Here is a 20,711-nt window from a genome sequence, read left to right on the forward strand (position 1 = left end):
CTTGCTCTTGTCTCAGTCCGAATGCCAGTCAGGTACTCTGTAAGAGATGATTAAACTGAGTCCCAGGAAACAGAAGCAGAGCTAGGTGTCTTCTGCTTACAGGTGACATTGTAATTCAGCTGACTCCAATACAATTGCTTGGGTTGGAGTGAATAAACCTCTCTGTCAGGGTGGGCAGAGCTTCTCCATCTGACTGTTTTAGTGAAGATGATTTTTGAAAACTGAACTGAAGGAGCACCTCTCTGGACATACCGACGTTAGGAGCAAAAGGTACATGTGAAAACCTGAGTTTAGAAGTACAGCATGATGACTGAGACACCTTCCTTGTGGATAGCATTATTCAGTGGCAAAAAAACTACATTAATGCAGAGTTAAGGTTGCATGGTGATCGGTCATCGTGCTGCAGAACATGGAGCTGAGCAAAATTCAAACTTCAGAAAACGAGGAGAGGCAGAATGAAGATTCCCCAGGCAACCTTAACTCCGTTCTCATTCAGCAATGCCCCAGTGTGCCCCATGAACACTGATACGTTTTACTCTGTCCATCCCACAGTTCACCTCCTTTTACAACCCATTCATTTATCACAAGATTCCATCTTAATGCTATTGAATGATAAGAACTTGCCAGCCTGTGGATTTTAGAGCACTCAGAAGCGTCTTCCTTTAAACAGGAAGGATAGAATATTTGTTTTGGGGAGGGGCTCCTCTACCTATCTGTCTACAGTATAAGAGGCTCTGAAAGATGTGAGGTGTCATGTTCTCAACTAAAAATGAGGATACCCAATGGAGATGCATACAACCAGAAAGCCTAGCTCTGACATGGGTGAACTACTCCATCACTCTCAGGATGTACCCCTCTTCCCTCCTGAGTGCTTTAGGGTCTGTGATATGCATGAAGTATACCTGTTCTCAGCTCCCCACTCAAAGGGGCAGGGCTTCCCCAGATTCTGATTCATATGGGGGCAAGGTGGGGGCCTCCAACCAGGGCAAAAAAGGATGTCTGTCCCACCCCGAGAACCCAGCTCGGATGGGCTCGGTGGGAGGGGAGGGGGTCCAATCTCTGTAGCTGGGCACAGCCCCCTCCAAATCCTGGTGTACACATGGGAGGGCAGTGAGGGGTTCAGGCACCTCCAGATGGGGAAGGCCCCCTGTATCTCAGATCATATGAGAGGGGGCTCAGACCCTTTAGAGGGACAATAGCTTCACAGATCCAGGCCTACACACTGGAGGGGAGAATGGGGCTGACAGGTGTCCTGGCCTCTGCTCTCTTCCTGTCACTCAGCCCCCCCCACCATGTTCCCCTTTCTGCTGTCCCACTTGTTCACTCCCCTGAGCCCCCAACTTCTCCTCACCCCTACCACCCATCCCCTTCTCTTTCCCCCTAGTCTCCCATCCCTTTCCTCCCAGGAAGCATTCACCTCTTTATCTTTTCCCCCCAAAGATTGATTACATTTCTCCCCTCCACCCCCACCCTATATAAAACTGCCACTCATAACTCAAATTGTAGCAGTGTCCAGCTGATCTATCCAAACCTCTGGCAGAGTCTTAGTTGGGGACTCGTGATTAATGTCAGGGGGACTGGAACAATTTGTATAATGGGGGTGCTGAGAGCCATTGAACCAAATTATAAACCCTGGATATGATGGACACCACTTTAAGCCAGGGGGTGCAACAGAACCCCTAGTTCCAGCACCTATGATTAACGTACCTTTCTGTTAACATAGTCATCAAACTCAAGGACGGGTGTGATTCATCCGTATCTGTCAGCTTGGTACTTTGTACGGTTAGTTAGAAGGAGACTTAGCTCTTAGTCAAATGACCCCAAATTTGGATCACTAATGCTGTTCCATGTCCCCATGAGGCACACCAGATTTCAAAGCAATCTGATTAACTGCTCACATAGAGCACTTATAGGAGTCAAGCTTTAAAGCATGTGGAATGGCAGGAATAGAAAAACCTCTAGCCATTTTTCTGCGTTGGCATAGGCATGGTGGAGGGGAAAAAGGTACATTTTCTTAAATATTGTTCTCTGTTTTGGGTCCCTCAAAGATTTTAAGTAGGGGCCACCTGCTACCTTGGGTAACAGTCAACAGACTGCTACCATTTTGATCCACTAATAACCAATAGTTTGATCTCTAGCTGTGGGCAAAAACTAAATAAAATAAAATAGCCATTTTTAACAAAAGTTTCTAGGTTGGTTATTTTTTCCAGGACCATGTCTCTCGATTTCCACACTGAAGGAACTCCAGATTTGTGACCTTATCCTGCAACTTCCTGAGGCACGCTGAATTCCGAACAAACCCCACTAAGCATGTCTATTTTAGAGGACTTAGCAAAGTCAACCTTTAGTTAGAGATGTTTAAACTATAGTGGTGCTGGTGAGCCAATATAAAATACCAATCTTAACACTGAAAGCTTCACAAACACACTCTTGCTGGTAGGAGTTGAGGTGGATGACATCAGTCTTTCTGTGCTGCTTCTAAAATGTACATCTGTTCCAGTTTAAAAAGAAAAAGAATATTGGACCAAAGCAATGGGTCAACAGTGAGCTTCTGTTAACAAGATACTACACTTTGCAGCAAACCTACAGTGCCAAAAGTGAGTTCCTTTACAAAGTATAGCCTGTAGAGCTTTTAGACTAACAGATTTGCACTTAATAATGGCAAGTGAGGGGTAGAACAGAATTCTTGTTAAGGAATTTTGCATTCATTTGTGGAAGTGCCTGGACCTGCGTCAAGCTCTTTGATCTATGTTTGTTTAGCTCCTGTTTTCTTTTTAAGATATCACATGCATTTGAGTAACTCAAATTACACCTTAAGTGATCCTTCACTCGACTGTACTCAGACCTGTGCTCAAAGTGCCACAAGTTGGGTAACTTCTTTAGATAGTAAATTTATCTAAGTGGGGAGGAGAACAAGCAAACCTGGAAGCATTCTTACATACCATCAGACACAAATGTGACTGTCAATAATTAGGTATTCAAAGGTAACTTTGAATCATCTGCACTTTTTTTTCCTATAACATTATTTTGGTCTGTGTTGCAAAAATCAAAGGCACGGTCACTTTCTGTATTAAAAAATACAAAATTGCCAACTTCAGATGAAGGATACAATTTTTAAGAAAGGCACTGAAAATCTGTCTGAGGCTGAGTTGCTTTTGAAAATCAGACTTTTGTGCATAAGTCATTTGGACACTCTCTTGAAAATACTCCCTGAAATCTGGACTTTGTGATCATGCATGGAAAAGCAGTTTTTTCCTCAGCTAGAATATTGGGGAGGAAAGCAAAAAGGAGTGTGATGACAAAAAAGATGACTGAAATAGGCATCTTGTCAAGCATTGAAAGGTGTAAATTTCAAAACAACCTCTTTATTCCTCCCCATCCCTACCCAACATATGAACATACGTACTCCTCTGACCAAAAAAATTGTTTATTTAAAAGAAATACTTTAATCAGTTTAAATTCCTATCTGAGAGTGTTACTGGATTCATGTGCTTTTAATGCACCCACTTCTGTGGCATTTAGACTCCAGCAATCACCCAGATTTTTATACTATCTTAATTAGAAGGAATCTTTTTCTGTGCTTAATTGACTAATGTCGAATTGTCACTTGTTACACCAGCCACCTGCTGTAACTTTAGAATAAAGTAGTAACTTCATGGAGAGTGATTCGGACCATAAAGGGTTGTAACTACATGTCTTTTCTGTAACCTATAGACTTTAATGTTCCCTGCTGACCAGCAGGTACTCTGCATTTCTCTCCATCTTGTAAGCCACCAATGTTTACACCTAATACCAGTTCCAAAAACAGAATAAATGTTTCACTTAAATCTCATAAATTAGCTATGCGTACTCAATACGGGTTGCAAAGAGATTGTAGATAAACCCTTCTAGTCAGCACAGGGAAAAATCTACCAGCATAAGTCCTTGTGTGTACACTCTCTTATTTTGGAATAAGAGTCGCTATGCAGGGAGTTTCATAGGGTTGCCACATATCCGGTTTTCTATTGGAACGCCCGGTTGAGAAGGGACCCTACCAGTTCTAGTCAGCACCGTTGACAGGGCTGTTAAAAGTCCAGTTGGCAGCACAGTGGGGCTAAGGCAGGCTCCTTACCTGTCCTGGCTCTGCACGGCTCTTGGAAGCAGTTGCATGTCCTTCTTCTGGCTCCTGGGCATGGGGCAGCCAGGAGGCTCCGCGCACTGCCCCTGCCCCAAACGCTAGCTCTGCAGCTCCCATTGGCCTGCAGACGGGGCAGTGCGCAGAGCAGCATAGCCGTGCCTCTGCATAGGAGCCAGAGAGAGGACCTGTCGCTTCTGGGAGATGCACCCCTTTCCCCCTGCACCGTAACCCCCTTCCCAGCCTGCTCCCCCTCCCGCCCTCTGAACTCCTCTGTCTCAGCCCAGAGCATCCTCCCGCACCCCAAACCCCTCCCCCAACCCCATTCCACAGCCCACACCCCCAGCCCAGAACCCCGTCCCCCAGGCTGGAACCTGCATCCCCAGCTCAGAGCCCATACGCCCTCCTGCACCCCAACCCTCTGCCTCCGCTTGAAGCCCCCCCTGTACTCTGAACCCCTCATCCCTGGCCCCACTCCAGAGCCCTCATCTCCTCCTGCATTGCCATCCCCGGTGCCCCAGTCGAAAGCCCCCTCCCCCAACCCTGAACTCCTCCTTTGTGGCTCCACACTAGAGCCCACACCCCCAGCTGGAGTCCTTATCCCCTCCCGCACCCTAATCCCCTGAGCCAACCTGGTGAAAATGAATGAGTGAGGTGAGGGTGGGAAGAGCAAGCAACAGAGGGAGGGGGGTTGGAGTGAGCAGGGATGAGGCCTTGGAGAAGGGGTGGAGCAAGGGTGTTAGGTTTTGTGTGAGTAGAAAGTTGGCAACCCTAGAGTTATAGCAGTGTAACTATAAATATATACATAAATTTCCTCAAGTGGACCGGCCCTAACAGCCTGTCATAGGTTTTGTCCTATACATCTGTTTGGGTTTTTCGTATATGTTTTTGCAGCTGAGTAGCTACTCCTCTGTTACCACTAAGGTAAGGCCTCTACCCTCTGACTTCCTTGAGACCTGCAGAGAAGTCCCCAGAATGTCTTCTGATCCATCCTTCCTGCTCCATGCTGTCTAGTCATGGATGAAGGTACCTCTCCCATCCCTCCACACCCCTCTTTAGTGGTCTAGGACATACTGTATAGAGTTGCCCTCTCTGGGTTCCAGAAAACATAATTATGAAATAAACAGTGAAGTTCACTGAACATGACTTGCAAAGGACACAGTACTGGGCTTGTATTTTTTTTTTTTTTGTTCAAAAATTCAGGTTTTTCTGCCCTGGAAGACACTACAGTTTGAAAAATAGCGAAGTGATGACACTGAATATCAAAAAACTGAAATGAGAATTTTTTTTTCAGTATTGCATAAAATTTGGGGTGGCTGTCTTGTCAGCACCACTGTGACTTCAGTGGGTAACGCTTCTGGAGAAAAGAGAGCTTTTGTTAAAGAGCTCAGTAAATGACCGCTCCCTAGGGTTTTTCTAGAGTTTCTGAGGTGATGTATTGTGAAAACCTGACACACGCTGAGATTCCGGCTTATAGCAGGGAGAAAATGTGGAGAAGCTTGTCCGAAGTATTTAAAACAAACGGACAAAACCTTCCATGCTGCCTTCTGTGCATCATGAAAAAGCATGAGCCCTCTCTTCAAAATAGTCTGGAAGTTGCCTTTTAACTCTGTTTCTAAAATGTTGGCAGGTTACCATCTTTGCTGCTTTACTCTTAACTACTTTGTACAGCTTTCTGCTTGGATTTAAAGCCTTTGTCTGGCAGATGGAACATGTAAAACTTGGAAAAGCCTCTGTGTTGGCAGAGTGACCATACCATTGCAATCTTCCCATTGCCTTGTATGGTTGCAAGCTGAGGCAGAGACTGTATTGCACTCGAAGTGCATAATTTGCCCTTTTCCCCAGCAAATATAAAACAAGAAGGTGATGCACCAGAAGACTGAACTGGTGTCTGGCTGTAATTAAGTAGCAGCTTGCACTATTGCATAGTAAATGTTGGAATCTTTTTGTGCTTAGGAGCAGTTATTTCCACACACACTCTAATGTTGAGAAACTGATTCAGACACAGTAGAAATGTTCAAGATGCACACCTGAAAATGTTCCCCGAACTTGTTTCTCTACATGGTCACAAAAAAGATATACTAAAGGTCTGAGAGATTATAGTCTGTTTTTGAAGTGTAGATTTATTGCTTAGTAGGGAGCCATATAAAACATGGGTCTATGATGGCCACTGAAATCTGATCTGCGATGGTTATACCTCTTTCATGGGGCCTAGATGAGAAATACCTTTTCCAGAATTATGGCACTTGAACCTTCATTAGAGTTTGTATACATTGTTTGAGCTGATAGCCATCTTTTTTATTTCTTGAATGTGCTAACACTTGCAACAGCATGTGACCTTGTGGTCACAGTCTTCACAAGCTTCTAGAATTCCTCTTCTCCAGTCCTATATGAAGCCTGTGACCGAGCAATAACTTGGCTCTTGCAAACCTACTTGTGATCTGTGCTGTTTAGCTTACAACAAAAGAGCTTTCAACCGTAGACTACATACAGTTAAGGTCTCTTAGGCAGGTATTCTAAAAAACAGTAAAGTATAAAATGATGTTGTGATATAATGAACCTGTTTAAATATCTGAAAATGTATGAAGATGCATTGAGTAATATCTGTTCTAGAAGTACAGAAAATATTTGAATAGCTAAGAGTAGCTGACATATTTTGTTGGTTCAGCTCATGACAATGTTCAAAATAAGCTAATGGTTGGACTAATATTGTCACTCAAAGCATTTGCAAAAGGAAAAAAAACAAAAATAGTAAACTGAAACTTTAACTCATGCAATCAACTTCTATAAAGAAACCTGAAAATAAGTAGGATTATTTACATACCAGATAGTTGCTGGTATCCACTAGAATTGGTTGGAAAAATTATTTTCCTTCTGCAGCAGAAAGAAATCTTTTTGAAGGTGAGAGAAATCATTCTCTGTTTCCCATAGAAACTCTAGACTTCTTTTCCCAGCAAACTTGTTTTAGCTCAATCTGTAGAGGAGAATGAGGACACAATGTGACCAAACTACAATTCCTGTGAGGCACTGTGGCAGTATATCAAAATGGAAATTTTTTTAGTTGAACAAATTAATGCTCCAAAACAAACATCAAAAATTTTCATATAAATTGGACACTTCTTGCGAAATTTTGTTTTGTCAGTAACCTAATTTTCAGTCAAAACACTTCAGATAGGCAACAGCACTAGTCAAATATTTTCTACCTATCAAAGGTAAACGGAAAGGTCATATTAATCTCTGAGATTCTTTGCAGAGTACAAATGAAGCAGTGTAACTAAAATTTGGCACTTTAAAAATGTGTGCAGTTAATGAGCAGAGCATCTAACATTATTACATACACCTGTGTAGTTGCTACTCAAGCTTTTAGTATTTGGTGTTTGAATCTGAGACACAATGAATTAATTGATCACTATTTCAGTGCATGAATTTGTGTGTTATGAGTGATTTTAAACACGTTCTCTACATCTCAGGCATACACCACTTCTTCCTGCCCTGACTGAGTCAAATATTACATGGGCAATTTACTGCTGCACAAGTGTGATGTGAGACTCCTCGCTCTTACTCCTGAGACTGTTTTGCTCTTGTCTAAGTGCATGTGGACCTCAAGAGGGCAGAATATGTTTCACCACCAGTCTTCCTTTTTATGTGATGGCACTATTCACCAAGTCGTACTTTAATCTGACTCTTACTTTCCTGCTCTTAAATTCCTTTGCTCTTCCTATTGATCATGCTGCTCAAATGCAACATTAAATATCAACTCCATAGATATTGGCCAACTATGTGGGATTTTACTCTATTGCCAAATCCTAGTCGGTGAGTTGAAATGGCCACATCCTAGAATTAAAAAACTAAGATGGGAATTGCTATTTTTGTGAGTGGGGTTTACTCAAACAACCAAAACGCTGAAGGTATTTTGATGAGTTCAAACTCAAAACTTGGATCTAACACACTAACCAACCTCCCACCCACCACACATACCTCTCCCAAAAATGGACAGGCTGACTAACAGGCTGCTTTATAAGAATACGGAAGGTGCCAGAACTCCAAGGCAGTGGGCATGCAGAAAGAGTTCCCAACTGTGCCCTACTTTTGAGTTAAGGAATAGGTGAGAAGCAGGGGAATAACTGACACAGTAGGGTGTTCCAGGTTCCATACCAGAATTAGTATGTGAATATGGAAAAGGGTGTAAGCCCTGAGATGGTGAAGTATTTAGATGACATGAGACTAGGTTAGTTGAGCTAGTAAAACACTACCCTTAAGAGGGAACAAGTAAAGTTATGTAAACAGGCAAAACAATTACATATGAAATTGTTGACATGCAAAATAGTGCACATTAGAAGGAATCCTTTGAAATATTCATTCACATGTTATCGGACTGTGGACTAAAGATTTGGCCTATTCCCTATGTGCAATACCCTCTGCATTTTAGGGAATGCTGGCGGTTTTGGAAAAACGCAGAGAGCTTCAACCTTACCCCAGTCTGAACTTGAGTCTGCTGGAACAAACTCTCTAAAGCTTTTATTGAATGCCTAACTACTTAGAAGGCATCCAACAACTTCTAAAATTGGTCTCTAGATAAAAAAATGTGTATATAGGCAGACATAGAGGCAGAAAATCCAAAAGCTGAATAGCTCTTCAAAATAGTAATATTTTGTTTTAAGATTAAATGTTAGTGTAAATTAAGACATTGTAGTAGAAAACATTGTGCTTCTAACTACATAAACATCATACGTTTGTGGCCCTTGATGTTATATGTATACACGTTCAGGGTACTGTACTTATCAAAGGAGATGAATTATTTTAGTGGTGGTGCTGCTTTGTTTGTTTTATTTGACAGTAATCCCAAATTTTGAAATGCCAGTGAAGCATTCCAGGGCTAGGCCAAGCAAATGGAACTGGCTAATAAAAGCTGTGCATAGTTAAGAAGTAGTAACGTTGGATTCTTTCATTTTTGTCATACTTATCACAACTTAGGAAACTTTGACATTCCTCGTAAAGCTTCTAAGTTTTTTTTTTTTTTTTCACTTCTAAAATTGCTAGTTCTGGTAAACACTAAATTTGCTAGCAAAATGACTTTAACTCCTAACTTTCATAGATTGCCCCAAGGAATTGGTGTAAAGTTCTTCCCCCCTCAAATTTATTGTTCTCTAATGGTGTGTCACATTAGAGTTTGAGATTTCAAAGATGAAATAATATGCTTTATATTATTGTAGCAGGGATATTTTGGTAAACTGCTTTAAGACAGGAGAGGTATGTGGTCTTAAATCAGTGCAGATGTATGACTGGGGGTGATGTCACTGGAAGATTATTGCTTTCCTCCTCACTGCAGTGTTCACAAATGAATACTCAAGAATACTGCTGTGAAACAAATAAGTCTTGATAAATTATGCAGTCTTGCCTAGAATAATGGTTTTGAAGTAATTTATGATCTTCCACTGGTGTCCTGGAAATGTAGGGGAAATTAAAGTACAATCTAAAGTCGACATATTGGTCTAGTATTGTTCGGAAACGCATTAAAATTTCTTGCAGTAATCCAGACTTCTGTACTTAGAATGGATTTAACTCGTGTTCTATCTTGGGAATCAGTGAAACATTTAAATAAATAAATGCTGTATTCCTGTAATTTGTTTAGAACTGAATAAAAATCACAGCAAGCATGCCTTTTTATAAAAATAAGGCAATGTTTTATAGATGTTACTTTTTAAATATTAACTTAAAATTGTTGCAGTACAAAACTGACTTCTCTCTTCACCCTCTTTCCCACTCTCCCTGATCTATCTGAATGCTCAAGCCAATAAAAATAATTCCTTTCGGGGTGCTGCTACTACACTATAGCAACTTTAGAATATTTCCTGCAGACTCCAGCCAATTTAGGTCTTGATGTACCTACAAAATTCATTCTGTGCAAGATAGAAGCTTTGGCACATGTCAGCTAAATTAATATGAATCTTCTGAAATGTGTTCAAGAATTGAGGCAAAATCTATACTGAAAAATAAAATTTGGAGTTGCCTTCTGCCAATCTAGCAAGAACAGCCCTCATGAGAACTGAGTGTAAACTTTTGACAAGTGGAAGTTAGATGGTCTTGGCCATGCCTATTGTTTGCATGTTTAAAGATATATTCTATATGGGTGTCCTAGCGGCTGTACTAAAAGGGCATCATGCCATAGTCTAATAAAGAGAGCCTTGTTTGGTTCTTAAAATGGTCTTTTCCAGTATGAGTAATACAAGGTTTAAGTATTAAATTTTAAGTTATCTTTTACAGATAAACTAGCAGCATGCCACGCAACTCAAAGTAATAGTGTACAAATCCAATACTTTTATTAACAGTAGTGTTTATTTTAGGTAGCTGTTGGTTTTCTGATGCCAAATCTCACTGTGGATAAGGAAATCTTCTCTCTGACGACTTGCTTAAGGAGCTGTTAAGGCTATTTCAAAGGCTTTATTAGAAATGCCATTCCTTTCCTAGAAGCAGAGTACTTTTAAGTAATAGGATCCATTGTTTTGCATAACTGAAGTACCTTTGAAACCTATAAATTAATTTTTAAAAAAACGTTTTGCTGTCACTCTAAGCAAGCCTACTTTGCAGAAAGAGTAAGTGGCACCTTTCTAGATGGTGCCTGTGATGGAGTGGACTAGGCCGAAAGGTCCCCTGCTGGAGGCCTCAGGGTACTGCCACACCTATTCAAGGAAAGGAGCAGTGGAGAGGTCCTCCAAGTGGCCTAGAGTGGTTATGATGAAGCAACCAATCAGAGGGTCTGCTGGAGTGGCCAATCAGGGGCTAGGAGGGCCATATAGAAGGAGCTGCAGAACAGAGCAGCAGTTAGTTGCTGCTTGGAGCTGGAGGAGAAAGGACTGCATACCTGGCTGGAAGAGCAGCTAGACCAAAGACAGTCTGCTGGCAGGGACTGGGGAGTGAGACGCTCCTGGCTGGCTGCTAGGGCTGAGCCCAAGACAATCTGCTGGCAGGGACCAGGGGAGCATTGAGGGAGCTCCTGGCTGGCTGCTGGGACTGGGGAGGGCCTGAGCACAGCAGGGCCGCAGGAAAATACTGTCCCATACCAGGGCCAGGGCTACTCACTGCAAGAATGCAGACACACTCAACCAGAAGGGGCGCTTGTGAGATGTAGGTGCCGACCCTGTTACAGTGCCCATGTGATGGAGTGTCTCCTATTATACAGAAGCAGCATGTTGGTTAGAGAGCACTCTATTTTGGGGGCATCTGGGTTGTTAGATTGTCTTTTTGATACGGCCTATCTGTTCAGACGCAACTTAGCTTTTCAAAGATCTCTGAATGAGCCGATAATCATATTTCTTGTTGTAGTGGACATGGCGTTCAAAGCCTGTGTGCGAAGTAGTTTACATGCAGTTTAGGACATTATCGTATTGTAATTCAATTTATGTGTGTCTCTCTTGATTGCCGAAATAAAAATCTAGCATTCCTAGTTTGAAGACTTCACACTGTAAAATGATGCACAGTTTACATTCAGGTTGATTTCTAAAACACGCACATTCCTGTAACTTCAGGAGTCAGCGGTGGTTCTTCAAGAAGTCATTTAGCTATTCCGCTGTTGATAGCTTACAAGGAAAAATCCAGTTAATGGTTTGGCCTTGTGCTATGGGACATGCATATTTGCAGCCTGACACTCATCCCGATTGGAGTGGAGTTGGGGTGAAAGTTAAACACCTTAGTCTGTTTCCCTCTATTCCTCCCTCCCGCGTGGTTCCCCCCCCATCCCCCAACAAATTCTCTTTGGAGTGCAGCTCTATTGACTAGGTTGCCAATTTTGTTTGGAGGTATTCCTGGAGTTTTCATCACATGACCTAATCTTTAATTCCTGGAGACTCCAGGACAATCCTGGAGAATTGGCAACCCTATATGGTGACAAAAGTGGAAAGTGCTAGTATAGAGACCCTGCCACCCCACTAACCACCATGTCCACTCCTGCTCTGAGGTCTTGATGACTCTGTGATTAAAAGCTATATCAGTTGCCATGCCTGTCTACACCAGTGGGGAATGAGAGTTGGGAAATGTACTGTGGGTGAGGACAGCACTCTAAACTGTCATGGTTTGGAGTTTTAAAAGGAGTAAAGTGGTACTGTCTTGGACAAGAAGACACAACAAGGGTTCTCCATCGACTCCGCCGCCACAGCAATAATCCCGATTTATCAAAGCTCTTTCTACAACTATCATAAAATAACATGTTTTACTGGGGTAGAACTGCAAACACAGGCTTAGGAGTCTCTTAACTTAAGGGTTAGTAATGTATTAACTATTTACATAGTACAGTGGAGGGTCAAAAGTTCACTGAAATGCAGGATCATGAACGTGAGTCACTCTGAAAAGCTGGGCTGGGGAGGATAGGGGCCTAAAAGCGTGTCTGTGGATGTGTAATATCATAGGCAAAGGTGAACTGTCTTGCAATTGTGTAAGTACCTAGAGACTGCAGGACCTAGAAACAGAGCAATCTATTTATTTACCTACTGGCTTATATCCAGAATTTCTCCCACCCCAAAAAGGCATCATCCCAACTTGCTTTTTCTGGAGGGGTGGGCTGATTATTTGTATTACAGTCGTGCTCCGAACCCCATTCATGGATCAGGGCCAAACCTAGAACAGAAAATGGTCTTTGCCCCCTGAAAGGAATGAATTGGAGGTCTGTAAACTTTTGTTCTTTTGGGATGGGGATGGAAGCCCCAAATGTCCCTCATATGAAAATACTCAGCCACCAGCTGCCTCTGTAAAGAGGCAGTTGAAGCTGTTATAAAAAATGAACAGGATAGAAGCTCTACAGGGGGATAGTCTTCATTGGCTTCATGTTTTCCGAAGTCTCTTTCCCCTGGACTGCATCTAATTGGAAGGGAATGGTCTCAGACACATGCAGGGTATTCGGTGGGACACTGAAATAAGAAATGGCAAGACAAGCATGTTACTTGTGGTAACGCATGGAGGTTCTGTCAACTGTTTTCTTCACATTGAATTGATCTGGTGGTTCTCCACTTTCAAACGTCTTCTCTGACTAGGTGGCTCTATCAATGAAATAATGATAGAAGAGGAAAATCTGCCCTCTGAACATGCAGATAGAGAGCTAAGGGGGGAAAAAAGTCAGCTATCTGAACTGCTTTAAAACAGTGGCTCTCAACCTTTCCAGACTACTGTACCCCTTTCTGGTGTCTGATTTGTCTTGTGTACCCCCAAGTTTCACCTCACTTAAAAACTTTCTTACAAAATCAGACCTAAAAAATACAAAAGTGTCTCAGCACACTGTTACTCAAAAATTGCTTACTTTCTAATTTTACCACATAATTATAAAATTATTTGGAATATAAATATTGTACTTACATTTCAGTGTATAATATGTGGAGCAGTATAAACAAGCCATTGTCTGTATGAAATTGTAGTTTATACTAACTTCGCTAGTGCTTTTTATGTAGTCTGTTGTAAAACTAGGCAAATATCTAGATGAGTTGATGTACTCCCCTGGAAGACCTCAGCATACCCCCAGGGGTACACATACCAGTGACTGAGAACCACTGCATTAAAACACTCTTTAGGTGACAGTGCTCACGTTAGGAAATACCAGTCTTATAGTTGCTCATGCAAACCTGATGGTGCTCCACTTTTGCATTCACACTGTACTCTGGATGAAGAAGGGGGCCATGTGGAAAAAAGCGTATATAATTAAAGACATAATGCTTACACTCAAATGGGTGTTCTCAAGGGAAATTAGAACACTTTAGAGTTGTAGCTCCCCCAATTTTAAATGTGTGGAATAGTTTGTGGCTGTTCAGTCTTGCTCTGATTTATTTCTGGAATTCAGAGGACCCTTATGAGGTAAAATCTGAGGTATATGAAGAATCTACCTCCAAAGTGAGGAGAGTTCCTCCGTACACTACTAAAACTGGAGACATGCAAGTAGATTGGGAGGGAGCCAACCTGACAATAGTTGGCTCTCTTACTGGAGCTGTCTAATCTGGTATTAAATGAAAAAGCAGACTTGTTCTCCCAAGCTATCAAATACTACCTCAGAATCCTGACCTGCAGACTTGCTCCTCCAAGTTGGTGCAAGTACTTGCCACTTCTTATTACCCTTCCCTGCTTCCGTCCCTCTCAAATAGGTTTTTTCAGGAATAAGTTGTCAGGCCTTCAGTGTGGTTTCTGACTTTGTTTGTTCTCTGCAGGTGCTGTGAAGCAGTAGATGTAATTTGAAGAAAAATTGGAAGAACAAATGGCTTTAGCTGGCTGCCCAGACTCCTTTTTACACCATCCTTACAGGATAGTAAGTGTTAACTTTTTTTTTTTAAACATTGAAATGTAATTTTGGTGGTGCTGATGTAAAACTGACGCTTTAGTAGCTGCCTAGTAGTAGTCTGAATTTGACTAGTGGTTGGTAGCAGTGACGGCAACATTATCTGTGGACCAGCCATTCACTAATACGTATATACCACAAGCAAAGATGAGAGCTGTTTTCAGCTAATTGAATAGGCAATATTGATGGCTAAGGACCCTTTTTACCCTCAGATCTACTTATTCATTTTGCTAGGTCAAACCTCTTTCTGGCAGAGTGACAGCACCCATGGAATGTGGAAATATCTGTTCCAGCAAAAAAGTACCAGAGTCTGCTGAATATTAAATAAATAGGAACAGGAAGTGTCGCAATTACCACATTGGATCAGATCCACTGGTCCATTTAGTCCAGTGTCTAATGATGGCCAGCGTTAGATGCTTCAGCGGAAGGTGTAAAACCCTGTCACGGAGAACTAAACAAAAATGTGTGTATTTTTTGTTTTGTTTTTTGCTCCTATCCCTATGAAGTTACTGGCCATCTTATAATATGACTCATTTTTACTGTAACTAGTGTAATATAATTGCAGATGAGTTTTCTCTACAGCCAGGACTGTGTTTTCCTGTGTTTTGTTCACTGCTTAGTACAACAGGACCTGACTATAGGGCCTAAAAGCCCAGGGACATAAATATGCAATAAAAGTAGTCATACTGTGTCTAGTCCTCTGTGTCAACAGTCGTATATTTTTTCAGCAGTGACTTCCACAGTTCAGTGACACAGCATTTTTCTCCAAATGGTGCATCGGATTAACCTTTTTCCTGTCATTTCATGTCATTCCCTTGTTTCTTCGTGATAGGAGAGGGTAAAGTTAATTGATTCCTACTGACAGGTCATCAGCCAATAATCTTAAAAGTCCTCTGACCTCTTCCAGAGTTCAGATAAAACTGATTGGTGTCTTCAGCAAAGATCAAGACTGTTCTGTAAAATGTCTTCCTTTTTGACTTGTCATTGACTTTATTCATCTGGCTCTCTGGCTGTTCCTTTCTGGAAGAACCTTAGATAGATTTGACTGAGTTTCATCTCCATTAGTGCACCAGTGAAACAGTTTTCCAATCCAGTGGGCTCAAGCTTAGCCCTGACTCTAAACTGGAGAAGGCGCTGAGCTGACCACAATTGATGTGTAATCATAACAGCCAGTCACTTCGGATTAGAAAATCTTTACCATTAAATCAAACTATCCTCCTCACGATGCAAAGTCCAGTAGTGCTGAAGGCTATGGCTCTCCCAAGCTCCTACAATGCAGCATACAAACAGTTTTAAGGTAGCTCCTCTGTTCAGAAAGATCTACCCCATTTTGGTCTCATCAAGCCAGTTAAACCAATTTGAATTCTTTCTTTTTGCAAGTTCAGTTGTTCCTTCTTTGTGGTGGAACTTACCTAGTGGCATATATAACTGACCCTTCATGGGACAACAGTGCTAAAACCAGGAGTATATACTGCTTGAGCAAAAGGAGAAACTTCCTTAGCTTGCCACTGTAGCAGACTCCTATCTCCATGTGGACTAGCCAAAAGAGAGAGGCGTCTACAGATTGTTAGCGTGGGTTACACGTTTGCTTCTTAGGAATCTTCCTCCTAAAATTGTTTTAATGAGTTAGTTTACATTTTCAATTTCAGTGGGAAGGGAAGGTTCACTCATTCCAGGAAGCTTGGGTCTTCATTCCATTGGCTCAACTGTCTATTGGTCCATCTTGGGTACTGTATTTTACCAGGCCTTCTGCCTGAGTTTTGAAAGTAACTGCAGTATTTCCAGTACCATGCATTCAAACAAGCCCCCCAAAAAATCCTCAAATTTGTCCAAGGGGTGGAGGAAGGTTTTTTCTTTGCATTTTGGTTTGAGCTATTAGGGTGCACTTCCAGGTTTTTCTTGACAGCTGTTAGGACTAGAAACTAAAATGAAAGCTGAGATTCCCTTGTAGTCACTTGACTCCAGGACTGGAGCTCTAAGAAAAACAGCAAATATTGTGAGTCTCTCGTGGTAAAATACCAATGTTGCTAACTCTAGGGATCTTTTAATCCACCTCTTCTGCAGCCTGCTATACACTTCCACATGCCACGTCCTTCCCCCTCTACCCACAAAACCTTTTGATACCCTGCTTTTGTTCTAGGAAACTAGCGGACTAAAAAGCTTCATAACAATTACATGAGGGCTGCAGGAATAGTAAACGCTGCTGTGGCTTGGATCCTCTGCATCTACTGGCGAACTGGTCTCCAGAGGAGGGAGTGAGAGAGTGCATCCTCCATTAATTTTACACAGTATTTCCTGGCACAAATATTTACTGTGTGCTAGCATTCTTGAAATGAGTGCTTGAACCTATTACAAAGACTGGCTTTGGAAAATCACTCTCAACTAATGTGTCTGCTGTGAGGAATTAAATTAGTTTGGCGGGGGGGGGGGGGGGGGAGTTTCCCCTCTTCCCCCTCCTAATAAGCTTGATCAGATTAAATTTGACTTGCAAAATTGGCGGCTGAGCCAGCATTTTCTTGGTTAAAGGCCAGAAGAAGGGTATAAATTCTAAGTTATGGTGGAAAGTGCTGTTGTTGTGGTCTTCTTTGTTTATACGTGCTCTGTGAACTTTTAAAATAAAACATAAGTCAGAACTAAAACTTTCAAAGACTCATAAAGAACACCCTGTCACCCTTCATTTGATATTGTTGGTACTTCAAGATTTAGATTGAGTAGATCATTCAAACTTAAATCGTAGGTTACATTATACCTTATCTCAAAAGGCTAAAAATGGAGTGGAGGAAAACCTCCTAGAGTACATTCATTCAATGCGGAACTCCAACAAGAAATCTGTTCACCTTTCAAGCAAACAGGAAATGCACCACATATTGCTCCAGAGGAATCTTAGGTCACCACTCCCAGCTCAGTGCTCTGCTTCCTGGTTGGATCAGTTCATTTATGCCTTTCATTTGCTGCTGCTGCTGCCACAAGTTCTACACAAAATCTGGCAGGACAGAGCACTGTTTATCCTGATCTTCCCCTTCTGGTGTTTTGGTTTCCCAAACTCTGATGTATGTCACCCTGATTACCAATCATCCTCCCAATGTTTCCCAAGCTCGTGACCCAGTGGAATAGCAAGATCAAGTACCCTGATCTGCTTCAGCTTCACCTCAGGGCTTGGAATTTGGATGGGCCTCGTCCTTCAAATGTTCATGCTTCACAGAAGTTTGAGCCTTCTTTATTCGTAGTACAAAGGACTCTAGTAGAAGATGTTACCTACCTAAATGGAAGCACTTTTATTTTTGGGGCACATTAAAGAGGCATTCTCCCAGAAACTGCAGATATTTCTCTCATCTTGGACTACATCCTCTCTTTGAAGACATCAGGGTTGTCCATCACTTCCTGTGAGTCCTTGGTGGCAATCCAGGCATACCATCCACCTTCCCAGGGCTACTTGGTCTTCACACATCCACTGACCAATAGATTCTGGAATCTTGCACCCTCCTCCTACTTAAGTACTGCTTGACAATCCATTGACAATGGAATGCTATAGGGACCATCATTCAAAGAAGAGGAGGAAGTTACTTACCTGTAACTGGAGGTTCTTTGATATGTGTGGTCCCTATCTGTATTCCACTACCCGCCCTCCTTCCCCTCTCCTTCAGAGTTTCTCCATTTCCTTCACCAAGATGAATGAGAGAGGCAGTTGGTCTGCCCTGCTGTTTATCCCCTTGGACAGAGACATGAGGTGAGCCAGGGCTCATGTGCAGACCAACGAACACTACTTTCAGATTCTTTAGCTCTGGACGCATGGTCCACGTGCATAATCAACATTGAAATACAGATAGGGACCACACATATCGAAGAACCTCTAGTTACACATAATAACCTCCTCTTACCTACAGCATGACACAACCACAGTGTGCCAACATTTTTATAGCTGACTTAGAACAACGCTTCCTCAGCTCTCGTCCCCTAATGCCCCTACTCTACTTGCGCTACACTGATGACATCTTCATCATCTGGACCCATGGAAAAGAAGCCCTTGAGGAGTTCCACCATGATTTCAACAATTTCCATCCTACCATCAACCTCCGTCTGGACCAGTCCACACAAGAGATCCCTTCCTGGACATTACGGTTCCAATAAGCGATGGCCACATAAACAGCACCTTATACCGGAAACCTACTGAGCTGCTATATTTACCTACATGCCTCCAGCTTTCATCCAGACCACACCACATGATCCATTGTCTACAGCCAAGCTCTAAGATACAACCACATTTGCTCCAACCCCTCAGACAGAGACAAACACTTACAAGATCTCTATCAAGCATTCTTACAACTACAATACCCACCTGCTGAAGTGAAGAAACAGATTGACAGAGCCAGAAGAGTACCCAGAAGTCCCCTACTACAGGACAGGCCCAACAAAGAAAATAACAGAACGCCACTAGCCATCACCTTCAGCCCCCAACTAAAACCTCTCCAACTCGTCCTCAAGGATCTACAACCTATCCTGAAGAACGACCCATCGCTCTCCCAGATCTTGGGAGACAGGCCAGTCCTTGCTTACAGACAGCCCCCCAACCTGAAGCAAATACTCACCACACACCAAAACCACTAACCCAGGATCCTGTCCTTGCAACAAAGCCTGTTGCCAACTGTGTCCACATATCTATTCAGGGGACACGATCATAGGGCCTAATCACATCAGCCACGATATCAGAGGCTCGTTCACCTGCACATCCACCAATGTGATATATGCCTTTATGTGCCAGCAATGCCCCTCTGCCATGTACATTGGTCAAACTGGACAGTCTCTACGAAAAAGGATAAATGGACACAAATCAGATGTCAAGAATTATAACATTCAAAAACCAGTTGGAGAACACTTCAATCTCTCTGGTCACTCTATTACAGACCTAAAAGTGTCAATACTTCAACAAAAAAACTTCAGAAACAGACTCCAACAAGAGACTGCTGAATTGGAATTAATTTGCAAACTGGATACAATAACTTAGGCTTGAATAGAGACTGGGAGTGGATGGGTCATTACACAAAGTAAAACTATTTCCCCATGTTTATTCCTCCCCCGCCCCCCCCCCCCCCCGTATCCTCCACCCTTCCTCAGACGTTCTTGTCAACTGCTGGAAATGGCCCACCTTGATTATCACTACAAAAGGTCCTCCCTGCCTCCCCTCCCCCCCCCGCTCTCTTGTAGGTAATAGCTCACCTTTAGCGATCACTGTGGTTACAGTGTGTATGGTAACACCGATTTGTTTCATGTTCTCTGTGTATATAAATCTCCCCACTGTATTTTCCACTGAATGCATCCAGTGAAGTGAGCTGTAGCTCACAAAAGCTTATGCTCAAATAAATGTGTTAGTCTCTAAGGTGCCACAATCACTCCTTTTTCTTTATAACCTTTAAGCTAATTCCTCACCCACCTTTTTCTTCCTTTACCTGTTCAGATTGGGAACCAGAAGCAGTAATAGAATCAGATCTTTATCTTTTAAAGTAGGCTATAGGTCTCTGACCAACTTCCTTGCTAGTTTTAGAATGTTTGCTGCTTTAGAAGCCGTTTCTAAGCTTCTGCTTACATGAGACTTTTTTCTTTATTGTATCGGGAACTTACATGTAAGCCTCTGAGTACATTCCCCTGGAAATTATCTCTAGCCTTGTGGGGAAAAAATCAATACTGCCTTTCAGTGATTTTCAGGGGTCATTTCCAAATTCTCTAACTCTTCAGTAAAAATCCAGCAGTGAGAATTGGCAGCATTTGTCTTTAGTTCCTGGAAATTCAGAACATAGTTCCAGAATTTCTCAGAAAAAGGGGATGACTTTGTTTCCGTTCTTTTGCAATGTGTAGTCACAGCAGCATTTATGCACGGGGACTTGAACTCTTAGAAAAGATGTAATTTCTTAACTGTTGATTGCATAAATAGTTCAAGTCCCAGTGACCTGCCCAATGTCTATTTCTGCATGTTCTATTTCAGACAAACTAATTTAGGGAAGTCCTGTGGCTTGTGTTTTTATATAGGAGGTCTGGCCTCACCTTTTTGAATCTTAATCCTTTTTTTCCCCAATATCTCAGTTTTTGGAATCTAAAATTCTAAACACACAACTAGGATTCTGAGAGTCCAGGTTGCTTATCTCTTCTCCCTCCCCCCCCCCCCATCCCACCACTACACTTATGCAAAGGAGGGGGACAAACTTCTTTTACTAAATACATTAGTGTTTATTTTCATTTGTCTGAATTCGTATTTGAGGGAAGACTTGTTTGAGCAATTTTCAGTGACTAATTCAA

The 20,711-nt window shown here is 42.2% G+C and overlaps 1 protein-coding gene across 1 annotated transcript in view; it reads left to right on the top strand.

Moving 5' to 3' along the window:
• Positions 1-20,711, top strand: part of GRB10 (growth factor receptor bound protein 10) — a 201,708-nt gene that overhangs the window by 34,580 nt on the left and 146,417 nt on the right. The window contains exon 2 of the mRNA XM_048839260.2: positions 14,296-14,393. Coding sequence (XP_048695217.1) covers positions 14,343-14,393 — 51 coding nt within the window. The 5' untranslated portion in view covers positions 14,296-14,342. The remainder of the gene's footprint in view (positions 1-14,295; positions 14,394-20,711) is intronic.

This window comes from Caretta caretta, chromosome 2 (genome assembly GCF_965140235.1).
Source record: "Caretta caretta isolate rCarCar2 chromosome 2, rCarCar1.hap1, whole genome shotgun sequence".
In the NCBI taxonomy this organism is placed as follows: domain Eukaryota; kingdom Metazoa; phylum Chordata; order Testudines; family Cheloniidae; genus Caretta; species Caretta caretta.